The sequence below is a fragment of the Anopheles arabiensis genome, chromosome 2, assembly GCF_016920715.1.
Source record: "Anopheles arabiensis isolate DONGOLA chromosome 2, AaraD3, whole genome shotgun sequence".
Taxonomy (NCBI): domain Eukaryota; kingdom Metazoa; phylum Arthropoda; class Insecta; order Diptera; family Culicidae; genus Anopheles; species Anopheles arabiensis.
Window position 1 is genome coordinate 68,065,576 of NC_053517.1, and position 21,563 is coordinate 68,087,138.

The 21,563-nt window shown below is 41.3% G+C and overlaps 1 protein-coding gene across 1 annotated transcript; it reads left to right on the plus strand.

Moving 5' to 3' along the window:
* The first annotated feature begins 2,105 nt into the window (after positions 1-2,105).
* On the plus strand, positions 2,106-20,059 carry LOC120893726. The gene is made up of 3 exons (XM_040295794.1): positions 2,106-2,208; positions 10,300-10,391; positions 18,836-20,059. The coding sequence occupies exons 1-3, from the start codon at positions 2,106-2,108 to the stop codon at positions 20,057-20,059; spliced, it is 1,419 nt and encodes a 472-aa protein (XP_040151728.1).
* Positions 20,060-21,563: the final 1,504 nt, after the last annotated feature.

The window sequence follows — 21,563 nt, forward strand, 5'->3', positions numbered from 1 at the left end:
ATACCTTTGGTGCGAGGTTCCAACAAAAAGTGCTCAACTATTAAATTCTCTGTGCACTTGTATTAAAATAAAACAATTATACATACATACATTTATGCACAATGGGTAATGTGTGTGAACGTAAGCGGGGAATGAGGCGACGGTCGAGTCCCGTTTTGCGGTAGGTTAGTTTCTACTGACGTGAGCCTAACTAGTGCGAAATGGTTCTAAGTGGACTAGTGGAGCTTGTCGTCCAGGTTGGTTTCTCTTACTGGAACGGTTTGGAGCATAGAGGTCTTACCTTGCGTAGGGCTACGTTTCTAAGGTCATGAAATGAGACGAGGTTATTAGGAAGCGTAACGTCCTATCCCGACAGTCCGAACGAATCTGAGCTGGAAATTGTTTTATTGATATTCGAAGGAAGTAATGGATTTGGTGTAATTTTCTAAAAATTGAGAACATTGGTTTGTTTTATTAACAATTCATTGCTTTTGTTTAACTTCTGCTCGAAGTTGACTCAAGCTTTAGTTGCTGTCACTATAGGCCAAAACTGTCGCTAATGGGTGTTTTGAATCACGGTATATACGCTGTTCCTGCTTTGGGTTATGATGTGTAATTTGTTCCAATTGTTTTGTGTTTTTATCTATCTTTGCCTGCGCTGCGCTTTTGGTGATGTATTCTCGGTTCACCTACTATTCTATAAGTGTGCCTCAATTGTTTTTGTATGAACGATGTGGCCTAATTTCTTCCGTGGTGTGTTGCTATGGTGTGCATGTGTTTATGTCTGAAAGTGTTTATTGTAATAAGTGTTAAATGTGTTTAATGAAAATAGTAATGCGTTTTGTAAACAGAAAAAGTGTTTTAATTGTGCAATACTATATAAATATAATAAATTACCATAAATGATTAATTATATTTGGTTAGATTAAATATAATAATTATAAATTAACCTTTGATTTGATATCGAATTGCATGCCGAGGTTCCAGCGATTGAAATTTCGGCTTTGATGAAATTGGGTTATACTATGAAAAAGTAGATGTAGATTAAAAAAGTGCGTTAGCCATGCTGAAAAATTGTTTAAAGCTTTCATTAATGGTAAATGTTTTGCAGTACTGGAATTAAGCGGGATAGAATTGACGGAAAGCACACTACGCTAATGGGGACTATTATGCAGAAAGTCTAATCATATCTCCAGTCTTTTAACCACAACAATACTGCCTCAATTATACACGGATAGTGGAGCAAGAAAAAAGTAAACATACCTGTTTCTACATATAAGCAGTATTAATTCGATGTTGTTTTTCCTGCGATTAATGTTAGCGTTCCAAACTGTGCCAGCATTTGAGTCATCGACAAACTGAGACAACGCTTACCTTACCATGTCCAAGGACCTTATTTGTGAAGCTGAAATGAAAAAAAAACTTCCTTTCCAGTTGGTATATACAAAAGGTATTAAAAAATACCAATTGAATACTCCAGCCAGCACCACGAGGAGGTCGGAAGGAAATGGCCAGCCATGCTAGAAGAAAAAAATGTTTAATATGTCTATATGAGGTTACGCAAATATCGAAAATCAATGTGTGACTTTCACAGCTTCCAATAAAAGCTGAAAACAATCATCAGGGTGCATTTTGCGGAAGTGATATTCCACCAAATACTGATTCAGGTGCGCAATGCGGTTTGTGCCTTTTTTCTTAAGCAAATCTTTAAGCCAACGCCATAGATTTTCGACTTTTTGCGTATGAATGAACTTATTGTCGGGATGAACGAAACTTTTGGAATGGTTTACCATGCCATGGCTGTACCCAACCTCGGCTAACGAAACATATCCTCCCCAAGAGTCGGTTAGGATTGTTGTGCCATCATCTACGTTGTCGCATATTAACCGAGTCAACGTATCAGCGTTCCGATGCTCTACTCGCTGCAGAAAAATTTCGTTCGTCTCCCGACAAATTCCACCAACCAACCACTCTCGGTCACTCTCTGTGCGAGTGAGCCGTCCACGGTTATATTTTCGTGAGGTAATTTTCGTCTCATCGATTTCGACTGTCTTGCCCGGGCCGCCAATTTTTTATGGCGCCAGCATTGCGACAACATCGAAAAGGAGGAGACGTATATTACGGAAATGGTCAATTACCGTTATCTTGCTGAGCTGCAGCTGCTTCACCACTTCTGCCACGCTGACATTGATACTCCACAGGTACAGCAACAGGACCTCCTGCATCAGTGTAAGTCTGGATCCTTCAAAGAAAGATCCAGCACGGACACTGACTTCCGCGTTTTTGCACATACGTCCTGTGCACACCCACTTGCAGCGATCCTTCGTACCCTTTACGTTTTTACGCAGCCGCATCGGCTGCTCGCACTTCCGGCACAGCTGAACAGCCTGCAATAGCTTATGGTCTATAAGCCATTCGACTGCTGCAACAGGCTCATGCAGCTTAAGCACCAGCGATGCAAACGTTTCGGTCGCCATAAAATTGGTAGAATAAAGTTGAAAAATTATCACAGCTTGTTCGTACATTACTCTTAATGTTCACCCTTTAGTCTTCTGATATGGCGCAACAACCACAGTAAGATAAGGCATCAAACATTATCAAACAATTACCAACACGATAATGCAACCAATTCAATTAAAAAAAAAAGTTTATCCGATATTTTAAACTGGAAAATAATTTTAAGTGGAAACACACTGTAACCATAAAACCATAATTAATGTGCAAAGTCTTAAGCCAACCCTTGGGAATGGGGAATAATCTCTTCTTCTTCTTTGGCTCAACAACCGATGTCGTTCAAGGCCTGTCTGTACCCACTTGTGGGCTTGGCTTTCAGTGACTAATTGATTCCCCCCCCATAGCAATATAGTCAGTCCTACGTATGACGGCGCGGTCTATTTGGGGATTGAACCCACGATGGGCATGTTGTTAAGTCGTACGAGTTGACGACTGTACCATGAGACCGGCTCAGATGTGTTTAAACGAAACAAATCTTGTTGTTTATTTCATCCTTGACGCTTGCTTGAAAATAAAACACATAGAAAAATAATCCCTGGCACCGTGGCATAAGGAAGCTGCTTAAGCGCTGTTTGAAAGATCTACCTGGAACTTTGATGCTGTTTATCTATTGCAAAAGTCGAATTCAAGCAGCGATCTTTAGCATGCCAAAATTATCTGCTTAAGCAATTTTGGCTATTTGGGATGATTCTCGTACACATGGCGGAAGCAAAATCACTTGTTATGATTCTATTATTTGGCGCTACCAGATTCCATCCAACCAGATCCAGAGAAACATTTTTTGTTTTTGTTTTTGAGCAAGTCGTACAGGATTTTTGAGGATTATATAGACATGTTCAGCGAGTTGTAGATTCGTTCAGGCATATGATAGACTCTTTCAGCGAGATATAGAATTGTTCGGAAATAGGCGTTGACATTTTCAGTGATTCTGCGATCCGCAGACCGCATTTCGTATACGAATTTGAGACACTGAACTATAAATCTTTTTTTTTAATAAAATCTGCCAAATCACTTGCTTCTGTAGTGTCATCGTATCTCCGCAATGAAATTGCCACTGTACGCTATAGAAGTTGCGCTGCTTTCCGAATATTTTGTTTTTCTTGGCTGGTCATTCTTATGCGTCCTGTATTTATTTTAAATATGGGTGTAATTTCTGCAGCCATTCTACCTTTAAGAATATTTTTGAGTGGTTCAATTGTAATAGTTTTTTCTTTATACTTAAATCTATGGTCCACTAGCCAGTTTCTCGTTAATTTCAGCAAATGCGGCACATCAGGAACAACGTCCAAATTTTTTTGTGTGACGGGATGCGGAAAGAATGGGTTATTATAATCTGCTCCCAGTTCTTTCCAACAGCTCGTATTTGCTGGGCAATTATCACTTACTATTGCAACAATATTTATATTAATCTCGCACAGTCTGTTTACAGGGTTTTCGAGGATTATATAGGCATGTTCAGCGAGAAGTATAACCGAACATGTCAATGCCTACTTCCGAACAATTCTATATCTCGCTGAAAGAGTCTATTTTATGTCTGAACGAATCTACAACTCGCTGAACATGTCTATATAATCCTCGAAAACCCTGTATGATACTTATAATTATATCTTTTGCCATACTTTGATCAAATCCGATGTATATTGGCTGCTTCCAGTTTTTGAATGATTCCCTTAATGCTTTTTACGCTCATCTCATCGAAACTTTGGACGCATTCCTAGTCTCTTTTGGTAAACGTTTTTGTTACGGTCGCAAAATCGTAACTAATTAATTATAATCATCGAAAATGCCTTGTTTAAGATAATTTTTTGGGAATATTTTTCCAATGTTGACGGCGCTGGCATTGGAATTTTCATATCATATCCAAGATATCCATACGCTCGTTTGGAAAAGTATCTAACTGTGAAAGCCTTGCTTATTTCTTCCCTTGTCCATCTGACTTGCTGCTTTCTCTTCGTAATTAAATCGATTTACCTACCGGCCTAGCTCCCACTATCTCTTCCCTGGCGAGAGATGCGGGGCGGTGGGCGGCTACCTTCCTGGTAGCGGCCTAGCTCCCACGATCTCTTCCCTGGTGCGGGGCGGTGGGCGGCTACCTTCCTGGCGCGGGGCTCCTGGCTGGTCCGACTCGGTTGAGTCCTTCCCTGGCGCGGGGCTCCTGGCTGGCCCGACTCGGTTGAGTACTTCCCTGGCGCGGGGCTCCTGGCTGGTCGGACTCGGTTGATCGGGGGGCGGGGAAGGGGGTTTGGACGATTCAACACATATACTAAAATATTATATACAAAAAATACGCACTACGCGAACCAAACGGATCCTGGGAAACCAAGGAGGTCCACTCTAAAATCGCTCTCTATCCACAACTTCGCTCATCATCTTGATCTGTTTCCCGCTCAAATTGCCTTGAGAAACTTTACTGCACGACACTCAGTGGCGGATTAAGGGTATCGGGGGCGGTATCTCTAGGCAGTAAGACGAGTTGAGGCCCCCTGTAAATGGTAAATTATGGGGGGGGGGGGGAGAGTTGATACTGAGCTTGCTGTTGGGAGATTGAACAGTAAACTTGAAATGCCGTCGAGGGGGCCCTACGATCATCAGTCACAGGCTAACAAAAATTTGGCAGGGGGGGGGGCAATCATTCGCCAACCTCGGGGCCCCAACGTCCATCCTTCCGGGGGCCCTTGTCGTTAGTACTATGTCCATACGGCATACTATGGACTAGCGATCTACGGGGCCCCAGACGACCGCCTAGTCCGCTTACCGTTATATCCGCAACTGACGACACTTAAATATTTTCGCCAATCCCGATTTCGTATTACAGATTAAATAAAGTTTATGTTTAACACTTTGACCGCCAGCCTGACGTCACAGTTTTTGAGTGAGCACGTAGCGCATGGCAAGAGAGCGATGAGAGCGACAGTTTCTCGGGCCATTGTTATCACTCTTTTGTTTCATTGCGATAAGCGGCGTAGCACATGTCGTTCTCGTTCTCTTTCCTACCTCATTCGTTCTCAAGAGAATCATTGAGCGTCAGATACAAAGCTGAGTGGTGAGCAAAGCCGTCATACGAAATCATATGACGCGGCGCTTAAAGTGTTAAATAGTACACGGGATGTAATCTATGTATTGTTGATAAACCCTACTTACGAACACGTTAAACGATTGTCAACATCGTACATACAATTCGAATCTTTCGATTTGGTAACACTAGGTTTTGAACGCATAAAATCCCAACTTGAATCTGGAAAATGTATAATGGGTGACAAGACAGCCAACATACATTTTCCAGATTCGAGTTGGGATTTTACGCGTTCAAAACCTAGTGTTACCAAATCGAAAAGAGTTTACGGATTCGAATTGTATGTACGATGTTGACAATCGTTTAACGTGTTCGAAAAATAGTGTTACGATGTTGAGCTGGCTTGAGAAACCCTGTATATAACAACAAAAATATTCATTTACTTACCGCCACTAAACAATGAGCTTCCGCAATTGTTTATTTGTCATTAAGGGAGTATGATGCAGCTGGTAATACTCTGGCTGAAAATGAGAAGAGTAAATAACAGAACAATTAGTAGGTTCTCAATCCTCGCAACGATTGCAAAATTTCTTCCAGACGCTGCTCAACACAGTTTCTTTCGGAAATTTATGAAATTCCGTATTTGTTCCCATTTGTTTCACTTTGCAACAATTGTTGCTACAACAAAACACAGAACACGAGATCGGCATAGTAAAAAAAAGATTCCTGAATAGGATGAACGGATAAAAATCGCTTTTAGGCAGAAAAGTATCCCAAGCTGCGGATTGTTTATGCAATGCATGAACAAAAGTGTGATGAAATGGTAATAAACCGCCAAAAGAGATTCCTGAGAATTTTTGAATAATCGAAACGTAAACAAGACACCAACACATGTACAGGGGGTATTCTTGCCGTCAAAATCGGTGCCCAAGATGGAAGCTGTCAAACGGGCTAATATGTGACCTGGTATCTCAACGGACCTTGGATAAGACGCACGCAGCATTCTTCAATGCCCAGGATGAAACATTAGATACTGCGCCTATCGCATGTACAGGTGTGTATGTTGTTTACGTTTCCATATTTTTCCCTCCGTTCAATAGCGTATCACGGGAAGATTCCATCTATTAAACTATCTTCTTTTATGAATATAGATATCAAAAATAGTACGGCAGATTTAGAAGCTGCAATGAATTTTTCCAATATGACCTTGGAAGATTGCATAAAATTTTACGCTTTGTCAACAAATCAGTCACAAATCGCAATCAATCTGCTGTTTATTAGCTTACCTTATCTTAACCTATATGATCACCTAACCTGGGACGAAGCCTCCCAAAATCTGCTCGAAGTCTTCTGAAGACCAGGAGGAATTATGACGATATTCACAACATTCCCGGAGGCCAATTATGAGATTACTGTGTTGCTCAAAACATTAGAAACTACTACAGGTAATAGCGTTTAGTACATAATTGCACATGACCTCTCATATTTAGCTTTAATTTCTAGCTCTAGTGTGCCAAATATAACAACGTTATACATCAACATTTCGATTGATGGATTACCATTGTACAAAAATAGTAGATCACAGTTTTGGCCCATATTGATGGATATTGTGGAACTAGAAAATGCTCCAATTATGAATGTGGGTATATTTTGTGGTCAAAGCAAACCATCAAACGTGCAGGAATATTTGAGAAAGTTGGTCGATGAGCTGAAAGATATCCTGGTAAATGGCATTTTGATCAATTCCTACTAAAATCAAAATCAATTTGCGTGCGATTATTGCGGATGCACCTGCTCGAGCATTTATTAAGGGTATTTTAATTGGATTTGGTACATAATTTATAATTAATATTTAATGTTCTGTCATTTCTCAGGATGTGCGTTTTTTAATGTTACTCATGGATGTATGAAGTGTACCTGCGAAGGAGAGTTTAGTCCCCTTTCAAATACAACGATTTTTAAAAGCATCAATGTCCCTCTTCGTACTGATAAAGAATTTCGAGCCGGAGCATACCCAGATCATGTGAAAGTAATCTCTCCTGTTTTAGAAATACCCGACATTAATATAATAAGAGATGTCATAGTTTCAGAATCCCTGAATTTGTTTTACTTAGGTATATTGAAAAGACTTTTATTAGGATGGAGAGATATGGCAAGTTAGGGAAATGTTACAAATGGTCTGGTATGCAATGCGATAGTGTATCAGAGCACCTAATAGGTATAGCATTGCCATTTGAAATACATATAAGGTTTAGACGATTAGATGAGTTAAAAAATTGGAAAGGTACTGAGCTAGCATCTTATTTTTCCACCAGCGTAGTGGATTAGTGGTTTTAAAAAAGGTACTTCCATCTGAAGCTTACAAACATTTTCTACTACTTTTTAATGCAGTCACGATGCTCTCATCTAATGAATTTAAAAAAATTTGCAAGTAGCTGGTAAAATGTTGAAAACATTTATCATCCAGTATGGACAAATATATGGCGAACAATATCTTTCTAGTAACGTACACAATTTGCAGCACGTTTTGGATAAAGTACGACATTTTGGACCACTTCCTTCACTCTCTGCTTTTCGATGTGAAAAAATCACAGTTTATAAGAAATTTCCTTCGTGGAACCAATATACCTTTATCTCACAGGGGATATATGAATCTTGTAAATAATTTTCTCCTTTCCCATACAAATCGGTAATTTTAACCAATAGAGACATAGTACTAGTGACATTCATCAAAGAACAAATATGATAAAAATAATACAATATGCTGATCTACTATTAGAAAAGTATAAAACAAATTGTACGTCCAGCCCGTGGCGATTTGTAAATAGGTTATATTAAAGTAAATAGACTAGATTATAAATTTATGTAATAGAGGAACGATTAGTGTAGATAAGGTTGAGACTAGATTCTCTTTCGTTATCATTTTTTCTTAGACTATAAGTGCTCAATGTGACCAGGGTTTTTTCAAAAAAACGTTTCCCTGCAGAAGAACTCCACTCTAACGCGATAGCTGAAACATGATCTATATCATGACGTGTAAACTATTAAATTTATCCAGTATATTGTGTAAAAGGCACAAAAGGTCTAATATCAATCAGAGCTCCACTATATTGTAATTAAAAATAGTAAACAATGAAAAAATAAATAATAATAATAAAAAAAACCAATAGAGAATTGATCTCAATATATAAGGCACAGATGCCTTGTAATATATTGCGAAGTACTGCTTGTTGTTCTGTTCCAACGAACTATAACGTGATATAGTATGTATATGTATATCTCATGTATATATATATATATATATATATATATATATATATATATATATATATATATATATACATGATATGTGTACATGATATATATATATATATATATATATATATATATATATATATATATATATATATATATATATATATATATATATATATATATATATATATATATATATACTACATTTGATAATTTGGTTTGAGCATAATGTTGCTACCGAGTAATTTATCGTATCACATTCATCATTTGCGTCATTTTCATGAAGCCATTCTTCTGTAGAGTTTTTGGCGAACTTATTTTCTTTTAAAAGCCTCTTTAGTTTCGTTGCCTTGGGTTGAATATAGTGATGCTACCGAGCTATTTATCGATTCAACTGCATCATGTGCATCGTTCTCATGAAGCCATTCTATAGAATATTCAGACCATCGATTTTCTTCAACAGCTTCTGTTGTTTCATTTTTAACATCATCTATCACCATTAAGTTTTCAAAGTTAGCTCTTTTTATACCATCTAATGTAGGTGCAGATCTGATGCTAAAATCAGAATTATTTTCGTCACTCATAGCAGTTACCAGTTGCTCCGCATCTTCTATCGTACCGATGTTCTTTTTTTTGCACTTAATCTTCTCCCAGTTGGGATTACCCGTACAATTCCCATCGAAAACCATTTGTTGAAGATGGCGTTTGTTTTAATATATTGGCCAAAGATAATATGATTTGCCTCGGCTTGTTTCCTGTATCGAGCCTTCTGGAACTATATACAGGGTTTTCGAGATAAATTTGACAGTTTCTGAGGGAATAGGAAAGGAATTTTTATCAAATTTATGTAAAATATAAAAAAAAATTCTACAAAGTTTAGCTTACCATGTTTGCCGCATTTTTTATTCGAAGTCGATGGCCGCCTGCACCCGCTTCCGGAACCGCGCGCAAGCCCGGACAACCATGTTTCTGGGGATGGCCGCAAACACGGCGTTTATTCTGGCCACCAGCTCCGCTTTGGTATTGCAGGACGCCCTGTTAGTGTCCCGCTCAACTGTGCCCCACACAAAGTAGGTCAGGGGAGGTCAAGGTCAGGGGAGCTGGGTGGCCAAACGTCGGTGCTGGTGTATCGGTCGAAATTGGCAGTGAGCCATTGGCGTGTTTTTACGGCCGTATGGCATGGTGCAGAATCCTGCTGCCAAACGTACGGCCGCCCATTGTCTACCGTATTGTATTTACGGTGTTCAGCGAACATATCGCCGCCTTCTAAATTTCGGCATTAGTATGGCCGGCACGATCCATCATAACACACGTTACGCGCTTGTACAATTCGGACGGGTTCCACATATTTACGGAGCTAGACATTGTTTACACTTGTTCGCACAACTTTTAGCAATCGAATGACAGATCAATCATTTCGATACGTCAACTCAACCCTGAGATATAAACCCAAAGGCCAGGTGTCAAATTTAGCCCGCACACCCTGTATACAGTGACTTTATTATTTCTCATCCCAATTGATTATTGCTTTATTTTAGACACTGACGACGTGTTCCGGCCACGGTGGTTTGCCTACCATGCGAAGTCCTTTGTAGACGAGGCCACCCAAGATGCGGTGCATGTCGCCACGGTAAGTATGCTTATACATATTTTAAATAACTAGTGGCGTGGGTCAACTAGCTCGTTTAATCTTTGGCGTGGAAGCCAATATCAGCTTTCAAATCAATTTTAAATGCCTATATTTGAGTATCAACACAGTTGGTCACATGATTGGGGTCCGTTCCGTAGTAAATTTGTAGGCTGAAATTTCAGCCTGTCAGCTGTTTGCATTGTATAGCAGTTTTTGAGCAGCTATCTAAGTGAGTAGAATATACAGGTGGGCTTTTCCCAAGGTGTATGAATTTAGAGGGATGATTTTTATCCCTTCTGCTTCTGAATGAAGATTTTAAGAGTGTTTTGTGTATTCGTCAAGCCTCCAGAAAGCTTGTTTGAACAAAAGTTTTCACCCATCCTGTCAAAAAGTGACATTCAAATTAGGTTTTAAAAAACAAACTTTGAGACCACCTGCACTACATACCCTTTGATTCTAGATTCCATCACCAGAACTCTTTAATGCACCTTGGGATACATGTAAAAACAACCTTGTTTTGCCATTTTTCAATCAGGTGCTCGAATCTGATTCTAGCTTTGAAGCTAGAATAATCTAGATTGAAAACAGCAGCCTAGTTTTTTGTGTGGTTTAACATCCCTTTTCTCGTCCAACTTAAAGAAAGCAACAAGAGAAAAAAAAATACCGATACCTCAAAGGCAGTTTAGGAGTTCGTTTTACTCTTTCTATTTTGACTTGAGAATTTTCCCGATCTACCATTATGTTACTGTTTTGTTCGCTTGCCTTGCCATTTTTGTTTGAGAGATCTTTCATATTATCGATCTTCCTGAGGTGTGGTATTGTATCCCCTGATCATTTAACACAATGTTATCGTTACCAGTTTTCTTTAATACCTTGTAACTTTCCTTTGACCATTTCGATTTTAGTTTACCTGAATCATAACTCCGAATTCTAACTTTGTCGCCCTCTGATATGTTTGAAATTTTTGACCCGCGCCTCTTATTGGCAAAATTTTTTCCTTTCATTTTACGGATTGCGTCAGAGTCTCTTTCATTTTCATCTCTACTCCAGCATGGATCTGTCTTTAGGGACAGTAAAAGATCTTCACCTTCAAAATGTACAGTTCAGGGGTTTTGTGATCAGTAAAAATAGTGAATCTTGTTCCAAACACGTATTAGTAGAATTTTTCTACTGCCCATACTATGGCTAGAGCTTCGCGTTGGGTTTCAGGGTATATCCTTTCGATATTCGACAATCCTTTAGATGCGAAACTAATGATGCGGGCCTGCCCTGTCTTGGATCGTTGTGCTAATACTGCTCCTAACCCTACCGGAGAAGCATCTGTATATAATTCAGTGTTGTCTTTTGGGTTAAAGAAACCCAGTCTGCTTACTGTATTACACAGTTCCTCTCTTAACTCATCAAAGGCCACTTCTTCGTCCCTTCCAAATGAATCAGTATCTCCACGTATAAATCTTCTCAATGGTTCTGATTTTGTCGAAAGGTCTGGGATAAATTGGCCTACGAAATTGATTAATCCTAGAAAACTCCTCACTTCTTCTCTTGTCTCTGGTTTCCTAAAGTTTTTAATTGCTATTACTTTTTCTTCCGAGGGAGATATTCCTTCCGCACTGACGTTGTATCCCAGAATCTCTAAGCTAGATACTCCAAAAGTACATTTGTCTTTGTTAAGCGTAGCATTGTTTTTGTTCAAAATATCAAGGACCTTCTTTAAGCGATAGTCATGTTCCTCTTTCGATTCTCCTACGACAACAATATCGTCAATATAAATAACAACACCTTCGATCCCTATCAACATTTGACACATAATCCGCTGGAAGATTTCAGGCGCACAATTTATACCGAACATTAATCGTTTAAACCTCATTAGTCCCTTGCTGGTCATAAACGACGTGATGTCCCTTGAATCAGGGTGTAACTCTACATGATGATAAGCTGAAGTAATGTCTAATTTCGAAAATATCCGTGAACCTCTCAACTTGTTAAGCAATGTATCTATTACTGGTAGTGGATAATGTTCCCGTTGAATGGCTTGATTTGGGCCGCGCATATTAATGCATATTCGAATGTCGTCCTTTCCTTTCGGCACTACTACCATAGGAGATATCCAATCTACTGGTCCCTTAACTGCTTCAATTATATCGGTGTCTAACATGTCTTGGATTTTACGCTCGACTTTCTCTTCTAACGCTATTGGTATTCTTAGATATGAAATCTTTTTTGGTACTACTTCTCTGTCAATTGACAATTTCACCTGGATGTTTGGGAATTTTGGAAAGGGTTTCTTCATTTGATCTACTTGTAGTACTTCTAACCCGACTTTCAGTACCCGTAGTGCCTCTGCTGTTCTTTTCCCCAATAAACATTTCCTACTACCTTCAATCACGAAAAATTGCGCGTATGCTTTTGGTTTTGCTTCGTTCACTTTTACCCATGCCTCGAATTTTTCTTGGAGTCTTAACGGTTCCTTAGTCGCATATGCAGTTATACGCAGATCGTTGTTGGTTTCTTGATGAACAATCGTAGCATTAGTTTGTTTCAGCTGTTTCCATACTTCTGGTGTAACTGTGCTTCTGGTGTTTCCATACTTCTGGTGTAACTGTGGAACTGCGTTCCAACACGCAAGCATCCGGACCGCGATCCTTTTTTTTAACCCAACCAGGTTCAAAGTTTGAACTTCAAACTGAACCTGTTTCTCCCACCGTTCTTTGCGATCCGATCTGAACCGACTGCTATCAACGTTCTTATCGCTCCGATGTGAACCGGCTATTCTTAGCGTTCTCGGCGATCTGTGATGGACTGGTTGCTCTCAGTGATCTTTGCGATCCGGCCAAGAACGCTCGACGGAGAGAGACGGAGGAAAAACTAGTGTCACTAAATCGAAAAGAGTTTACGGATTCGTATTGTATGTACGATGTTGACAATAGTTTAACGTGTTCGAAAAATAGTGTTACGATGTTGAGCTGGGTTGAGAAACCCGGTAATGCTACCCCTTCTTTACGCACGTGCGCAATCTGTGCTTCTCTTTCATTAACCGCAGCATTTTCCTCTTTTGCTCCGTTAACACCAAGGTGGATTAAAAATATCAGGTGGTGGATTAGGGCCTTTGGGGGGTCGCCATAGTTGAGGGACTTTACGTCATTTTAGAACCGTTGACCATTGGTTTCCGCACACAAAGCTTAGCAAATAGAACAGAATTCTTTGATTTTATGTGCATTTTTGTGTGTTTATTGATTTTGAAAAAAAAGAGATATATTAAGAAAAGATTTGATGATTTGTTATGCACGAAATTTTAAATCATGTGAGTAAGAGTTCTAACCTCACGTAAATAGTCCATGCGGCTCGTAGATAATGAGGAATTAATGTGAAAATTGAAAAAAATAATGCTTTCTTAATTTTTATCATCGAAAATATCGAAAACACAATGAATTATAGAATAAATTCACGGAATAACACAAAATAACACACTTTAATCCATGTTTTAATGTTAAATAAGAACTCGCGAAGTCCAAAATATATTTTTAAAGAATGTTTGATAAAAAAATGGGGTAGATAAATTATATGAACAAATTTAATACATGTAAACAAGTTTGAATCCTGGGGACCTTACGTCAAGTGACGAATTGTCAAAATGCACTAGAGTCCACACCCTGATATTTTTAAATCCACCTTGGTTAACACCTCACGATTGATGGCATAATTGATCAATTCGTCAATATTCATAGCATTTTCCATGCCCTTGTCTCGCACTCTTTCGTTTTTTGCGCCGATGGTAATTTAATGATATATTTCTTTTCGTGTGCGCGTTTGGAAATCGCATTTTGCTGCCTGCGTTCGAATTCTTAGTACGAATTGACTAAAACTTTCTTTCTCCTTTTATTATTAATTATTATTATTATTTATTGTTTAATCTTTACGGGCCGTATGGCCTCATAAAGATAAGTAACAGTACATTAAAAAAATATACATAGCATCAACAAGATTTGTAACGCAATTCACTGCGGCCACGGCAGAAGCCGGAGACGTTCCTTGAAGCACTGAGTTGAGATGTCGAAGTCGAAGCAATCCGAGACAGTGTTGAAGACAGCCGACATGCAGAACATAGGGTCAGACCGACCAGCGCTGGAACGGGGTTGAGCGAGCCGTAGAGTTTCTCTAGACCTAAGTGTTCGGGATGGTGCATAGATATCGACTCGATGCAACAAGGGCGATGAGTCGATAGAGTCATTTAGCAAACCAGCGATGAAACAGCACTGTGCATTGTTTTAACGACCGAAATATTTCCAGTTCGATTCTTCAATTTATTTTTCCCACAAAGAAGTTGTTAAGTCTTTTCACCGCATTGTCGTTCAAAGGTGTAACTTTCGGTCGGAATGGTATTTCAACTCGCCGGAGTGCTTCTTCTTCCTCACTAGGCGTTAAATTATATAAAATTCGCTGCAGGCTCCTTCGCTCACGAGCAGGCATATACGATAGTTTGGTTTTTTACGATTTAATCGAATTGAGCGATAAAATTAATTCCAGCGCACGATGCCACTCTTCCCATTCTCGCCGTAAGTCTGCCGGGTTCGCCGCGTCGTTGTATGGTTCCAATGGCCAACGTTCCAAATTCATCTAAGGAAAAATAAAAATTAATATGATTCATCTCTTTACATAGATGTTCCTTTACATAATTGACGCGCAGAATTGCTTGTAATATCTGACGCGAAAATAGAAGGAAATAATTAAAAAAAACTGTCCCAATATTGATTTTCCTTTTTTTTTTGGTTATCGCTACCATTTTACACTCTTGGATATTCTCAACCATTTCCCGCTCACACAAATACAGCACGATATTTGTTCCTTGCTAATTTATATCACGATATGGATGTTTCCGTTTGCTATGACCATACCGCGCGTTTGCCATTTCAGCCACTATGAAGTTCTTTGAACCTGTGTTTGTGCTGCGGCTTTGCACCGGACCCACACTTCTACACTTTTCTACTCGTATGCGACACTACGGATTTCTCCGGATTTGCTTTTGTGCTGCGGCCACGCGCCGGACTCACAATTGAACTGTAGTTTTTTTTCCTTTCGACACTTCGGACTTTACCGGACTTGTCTTTTGTGCTGCATTTCTGTTTTGTATAGGAGTCACACTTTTACACTTTTCTACCCGTATGCAAGCAATCGCAAAACTAAATTTCCTTATCACCCATCTTACAGGGTTTCGAATCATATCAGGGAATAGTTCAATCACTTAGGGGAATGTTGCAAATCGGTAGAGGAATATTGCATGCAAGCTGTGCATCTTTGCAATCACTTAGGGGAGGGTTGCAATCGATTAGGGGAATTTTGCAAGTGTACTGTGGATAGTGCTGAGTCAAGTACCACTTTTCACTGTGTGGTGCTGTGGTACCACGTACAGTCTACTGTGCTGTGTGTGCGTGGTACCACACTTAATGTGTGGTCGCACAGTAGCTGTGTTCCCGCACAGACTTTCCACAGTTACTGTGTTATCGCACCGTTAGTGTGCTTTGCACACTTTTTGTGCTCCGCACAGATAGTTTGCACAGTTAGTGTGCTCCGCATAGTTTGTGTGCTCCGCACAGTTTGTGTGCTCCGCACAGTTATTGTGTGCTCCGCGCAGTTTCTGTGCTCCGCACAGTTTTGCGTAGCACACAATAACCGTGCGGAACACACAAACTGTGCGGAGTACAGAAACTGTGCAGAGCACAGAAACTGTTCGGAGCACAAAAACTGTTCGGAGCACAAAAACTGTTCGGAGCACAAAAACTGTGTGGAGTACAGAAACTGTGCGGAAAATGTGCGAAGTGTGGCTCCACAATTTTATAAAATGTGCAATTGTGCTCGCACATTTTACTGTGCTGTGTGTGCGTGGTGGCACAGTGCTACTTGACTCATCACTAACTGTGGAGCTGTCATCAGATTGTGAGTGCCGGTATAAAAAACTTCGAATTGATACCTGTTAATGATGAAGAGGAAGTTTCAATATGATGATAAAGGCACGATGTTGTTGCTTTGAACTCTGGAACTTGACTAATTTTATTTAGGAAAAAAAACTTGCTTATATACTGCAGAAATTCGGGTATTCGAGCTGCCGCACGCGGATTCGAGCTGCACGATACCAATCTACAGCAGTTTGCGATGCGTAATAGAATTCCCGCTGCGCAAAGCGATCGAAAACTTCTCAAACTCAAACTGCAAAGATATTTCATGAGCTGTACGCCTAGTGTAAGGTAGAGGGCGCTTTTAGGAAATCTACCTACGTTAAAATTGTACTTCATCGTAACCCGCACGACAAAATCGAGCAGTTTTGTACCCGCTGCGCAAAGCGATCGAAAACTTCTCAAATTCAAACTGCAAAGATATTTCACAGCCCATGGCTGTGAAATATTTCGCATTCAAACTTGTTGCAAATTTATAAATGAAATATTTCGAATGTTTCAGCGCTGAAATTTTAGGATTGAAATATTCCTTCGATCGGTATACAAGCGTATTCCCTGACATTTCTGCTCGCTTTTTCGATCGCTTTTTGCGGAAAGCGATCGAAAATCCGAGCTACAAAACTGCTCGATTTTGTCGTGCGGGTATGTTTGCAGTTTGAGTTTGAGAAGTTTTCGATCGCTTTGCGCAGCGGGTTGTGAAATATGTTTGCATTTTGAGTTTGAGAAGTTTTCGATCGCTTTGCGCAGCGGGAAGGTGCATTAAAGAGATCTGGTGATAGAATCCAGAATCAAAGTGTGTGTAGTTCAGGAGGTCTCATAGCATGACTTTTATAACCAAATTTGAATATCATTTTTGGCAGGATGATGATGATGATAACGATAATGATAAGTCCCACCTCTTACCTTAACACAGGTTTGAGAAGGACGGAAGTATCTTTACGATAATATTACTCTAAGGTAGTTTTTGAATAAAATAAAAATTTACGAGCAAGTGGTGGCATCGGACGTCATTCAAAAGAAATCACCAAGTCATACACACACCCAAGACGACCGACGTAGTTTCATCAAGAAAAAACGGGTCAACTCCATCGAACACATCAGGACATAACTGCGACATGCATATGGCCAGTTCCACTGGTGCCACACCGGCTCCAGGGCACTACCTTGGAGTGAATCTCGCTGTGACCTCCCAGACATACAGACAGCAAGCTCTCCCAAACTAAATCCGATTGTCCACTTGTACGCGCGCGTGTCTCAAACTTATGTTGTCTCTTTCTTATATATTTTTTCTAATTTGTTTTCATATATCAAGAAAAATCTTATCATCATCATCAAGCTCATGATGACAAGTGCAGTTGTACATAACATAGTGACATAGGACTTCTACACAAATATGACATTACACAGTTTGTTTAACATATGCCGCACACCTACGTTTGAAGTCTGGCAAGTTACTCGCATTCTTGATTTCTCCAGGTAATCTGTTGTATAATTGAATCCCCTTGAAAAACAAAGAGTTTCTGGCACCATGTGAAATGAAGTTGGGAACCCTCGGCTCATTTGCTCTGCGTGTACAGTGCCGATGAACATCAGATCCTCGAACAATGCGTTCCCCTAAATACCCTTGCAAAAGGCCCCCCAAAAGTTCAAATATAAAGGTCATGGTTTGATACACAATCCTCTGCTCTACAGACATCCACTGAAGAATATCTAGCATAACAAAAGACGACGTACGTCGGCCACACCCTGAAGCTAACCGCATAATACGATTTTGCAATCTCTGAAGCCTTTTAATTTGTCCCTTATTGCCAAGAAACAGAATCGACGAGCAAAAATCAAAATGTGGTGAAATCAGTGACTTATAGAGGTTAACTATCCCAAAAAAATCGAGATCTTTTGCCAGCCTACTAATAACCCCACACCTTGATGCCACTTTAGCGATGACCCAGTCTATGTGAATGTTGAACTTCAATCTGTCGTCTAAAATAACCCCCAGATATTTAACCTGACGGACTCTTTCGATTGGTTCCTTATTTATCGCGATGGATGGGGGACTGTCTAATACACCAGCAGTCATTACCATGTAAATAGTCTTCTTAACGTTTAATGCTAGCTTTTTGTACCTAAGCCAACCATCCAGAGCGTTTATATCGAAATTAATCAGAGACTCTGCTTGCTTGATGTCTTTGTGCGAGATAAACAAAACAGTATCATCGGCAAAAAGATTGATCTCACAAGACTTCAAAACCTGTTTCATGTCATTGGGCCTCATCGCGAACGAAAGTCGATAACGGAGTGGATAATTTAGCCGATCGGTTAGCAAAATTCCAATGTTATCCAATTGCGTTTTCTCAATCAGAATTGACGTTTGATGCTCGGTCGCATATCGCTGTGCTCCGCGTTTTTCCAAAAATATTTAAGTGTATTTTCTAACGTACCCAGTTAATACTCGTTCAATTGACTACCAACCTGCTTCCTGTTACTGTTGCGCGTTAGTGTGTTATTTCATTGACCCACGACTGTGTATTAACGTTTTTAATCCGGGTTAACGGTGGTGTGATCAAAACCGCGCATAATTTCGCGATGGCGGCTATCTGTTTCGCGTGTGCTGTGCCACTGGATGCTGCCGACTGTATCGTCGGCTGTGCGTACTGTGAGGCTACTTTTCACCGCGGTTGTTGCAGGCTGCCTTCCGAGCTGATTGATGCGGTCCTGACTCACATCGATCTGCACTGGAGCTGCACTGGGTGCACCAATATCCTGAAAAATCCGCGCTGCCGATCAGTCAAAGAGATCGGGGCTCAGGTCGGTTTTCAAGCTGCTCTCACCTCAACTGTTGCGGCTGTGGGGAAGCTTATTGAACCGATTATCGCCGAGGTACGCAGTGGATTTACTCTACTGCCAAATGCACCCATACCTCAGCTTTGCAATACCGATCCTCGGCCCGTTGCGGGTAGAAAGCGGCGGCGTATCATCGAGGATTCTATGTACCCTGATGTCAACAAAAACGTAAACATTCGTCAAAATAACATGTTTGCAGCGTCATCGCCAAGCGCGTACACTAACACTACAGTCGGCATCTCACCCCCGTCTACGCTACCGGAAGAACTCATGGGAACCGATTCGCTATCGTCACCGCTTCGAGCAGCGTTTCCCCAGCCGGCCACAGACAGAATATGGATCCGACTATCTCGCTTGTCCACTGCCGTCACCGTGGAGCAAGTGGTCGCTTCTGTGAAACGCCGTTTAGCCACCGATGACGTCCTAGCATACTGCTTGCTGAGGAAGGGAGTCAGTGTTGATAGCGTAAACTGGCTTTCTTTCAAAGTGAGAGTACCGGCCGCCCTTCGTGACGCAGCACTCGCCCCATCGTCCTGGCCTGTCGGTATTGGTGTACGTGAATTTGTACAGTCCCGTCAACGAGAGCATGGACACTCATCGTCACCAATCACCATCAAACACCGTTCTCTCACACGCACACCTGTTGTCATCGATCGCCGATCGATGCCTCGCACACCAACATCCACTGTCTATCACGCACCGGCACACGCATCAACTTCACAGGCTCAAACACTAACATCACCACAATTGGGAGAACACACGCTGAACGACACCACTCATGGTCCTAACTCAACACTCATTGACGGCCCGCTTTTAATTCGCCGCACTTCCAACACCAACTTACAACAGACCACACTTGACCGTTTCTTTCACGAATAGACGTACCTCTGTTAAGTCTGCACAAACACCTACCTGTTTTGTTCCTGCTGCTGCTAATGCGCTTCGCACTGCCCGTTCCACTGCCTCTGTTTACTATCAAAACGTGCGGGGACTGCGCACGAAGGTCGATGAGTTTCGCCTGTCGGTGTTGGAATCCAATTTCGATGTAATAGTGCTTACGGAAACCTGGCTCGATCCTAGTCTACCTTCGGCTTTGCTGTTTGACGATAGCTTCCGAGTCTACCGATGCGATCGTAGTGTTGACAACAGTACATGTTCCCGCGGTGGAGGTGTGTTGATTGCGTGCTCTCAGTCTCTGACGTCACGGGAACACACAACGGTGCATCCATCGCTTGAGCTAGTGTGCGTTGTAATACAACTAGGCAATTCCCGACTATTCATCATTGCTGCATACCTCCCGCCTAGACTTGCCGCAAATGCTGCCACGCTCCGTGAAATCGAAAACTGCATTCGCTCATTATGCTCAACTATGCATCCCGGAGACGGTTTACTCCTGTTAGGAGACTTCAACCAACCTCTCGTCTCCTGGTCAGCCGCTCAGCATGATCCGGATTTGCCATTTCTGCATTATGAGCCACGTACGCGATCGGCTCTCTCCGCTCTGTTTATGGACGAGATGCATCATAGCGGACTTTTCCAGATCAATGGTCATCTTAACACCAGCGGACGCGTCTTAGACCTGATGTTTGCAAATAATGCTGTTGCTTCTGTTTGCCTTCCGCTTGAACTTTGCCTCACCCCGCTGTTAGCAATTGACACCTACCACCCTGCGCTTGAGTTGGCCATCCCGCTACCACGAGAGGAATCAGCCGTTCCTGCGCTAACATCACGCCTTGACTACGCGCGGACGGACTTTAACAGGCTCCTGCCGATGATCGCCTCGTTCGCGAATGTCTTCGATTGTTCCCGTTACGCCACTCTTGACCTCGCTGTGAAAGATTTTGAGCGGTTCATGTTGCAAGCCCTGAATGAATGCATGCCAGTGAAACGACCTAAACGAGGCCCCCCTTGGGGTGACAGAACGCTGCGCAGGCTCAAAACGGCTAAAGCTGCCGCGTATCGCGATTATTTGTTGCGTAGGTGTCCCGCTGCATTGCGCAACTATAATACTGCGCACTCTCTCTATCGGCGCTATAACAGGTTCCGCTACCTGGGGCACGTACGGCGTACGGTTTTGCGCTGCCGCGGCAATTCACGTGTACTGTGGAACTTCGCAAACAATCGTCGGAAATCCTCTGGTTTTCCTAGCTCCGTCAGTTACAACGGGCGCAACGGCAACAATCCGTCTGCAGTATGTGATATTTTTGCCTCGCGCTTTGCCGCCACCTTCCTTCCAGCTGTAACTGATGAGAGGCAGATTGCCGACGCATTATCAAACGTACCGGTGGATGCTATGGCCCCAAACTTGCCGATCATCGATGAGTATTCAGTCTCGAAAGCGATTGACAGGCTGAAATCTTCGTTTGCACCAGGGCCCGACGGG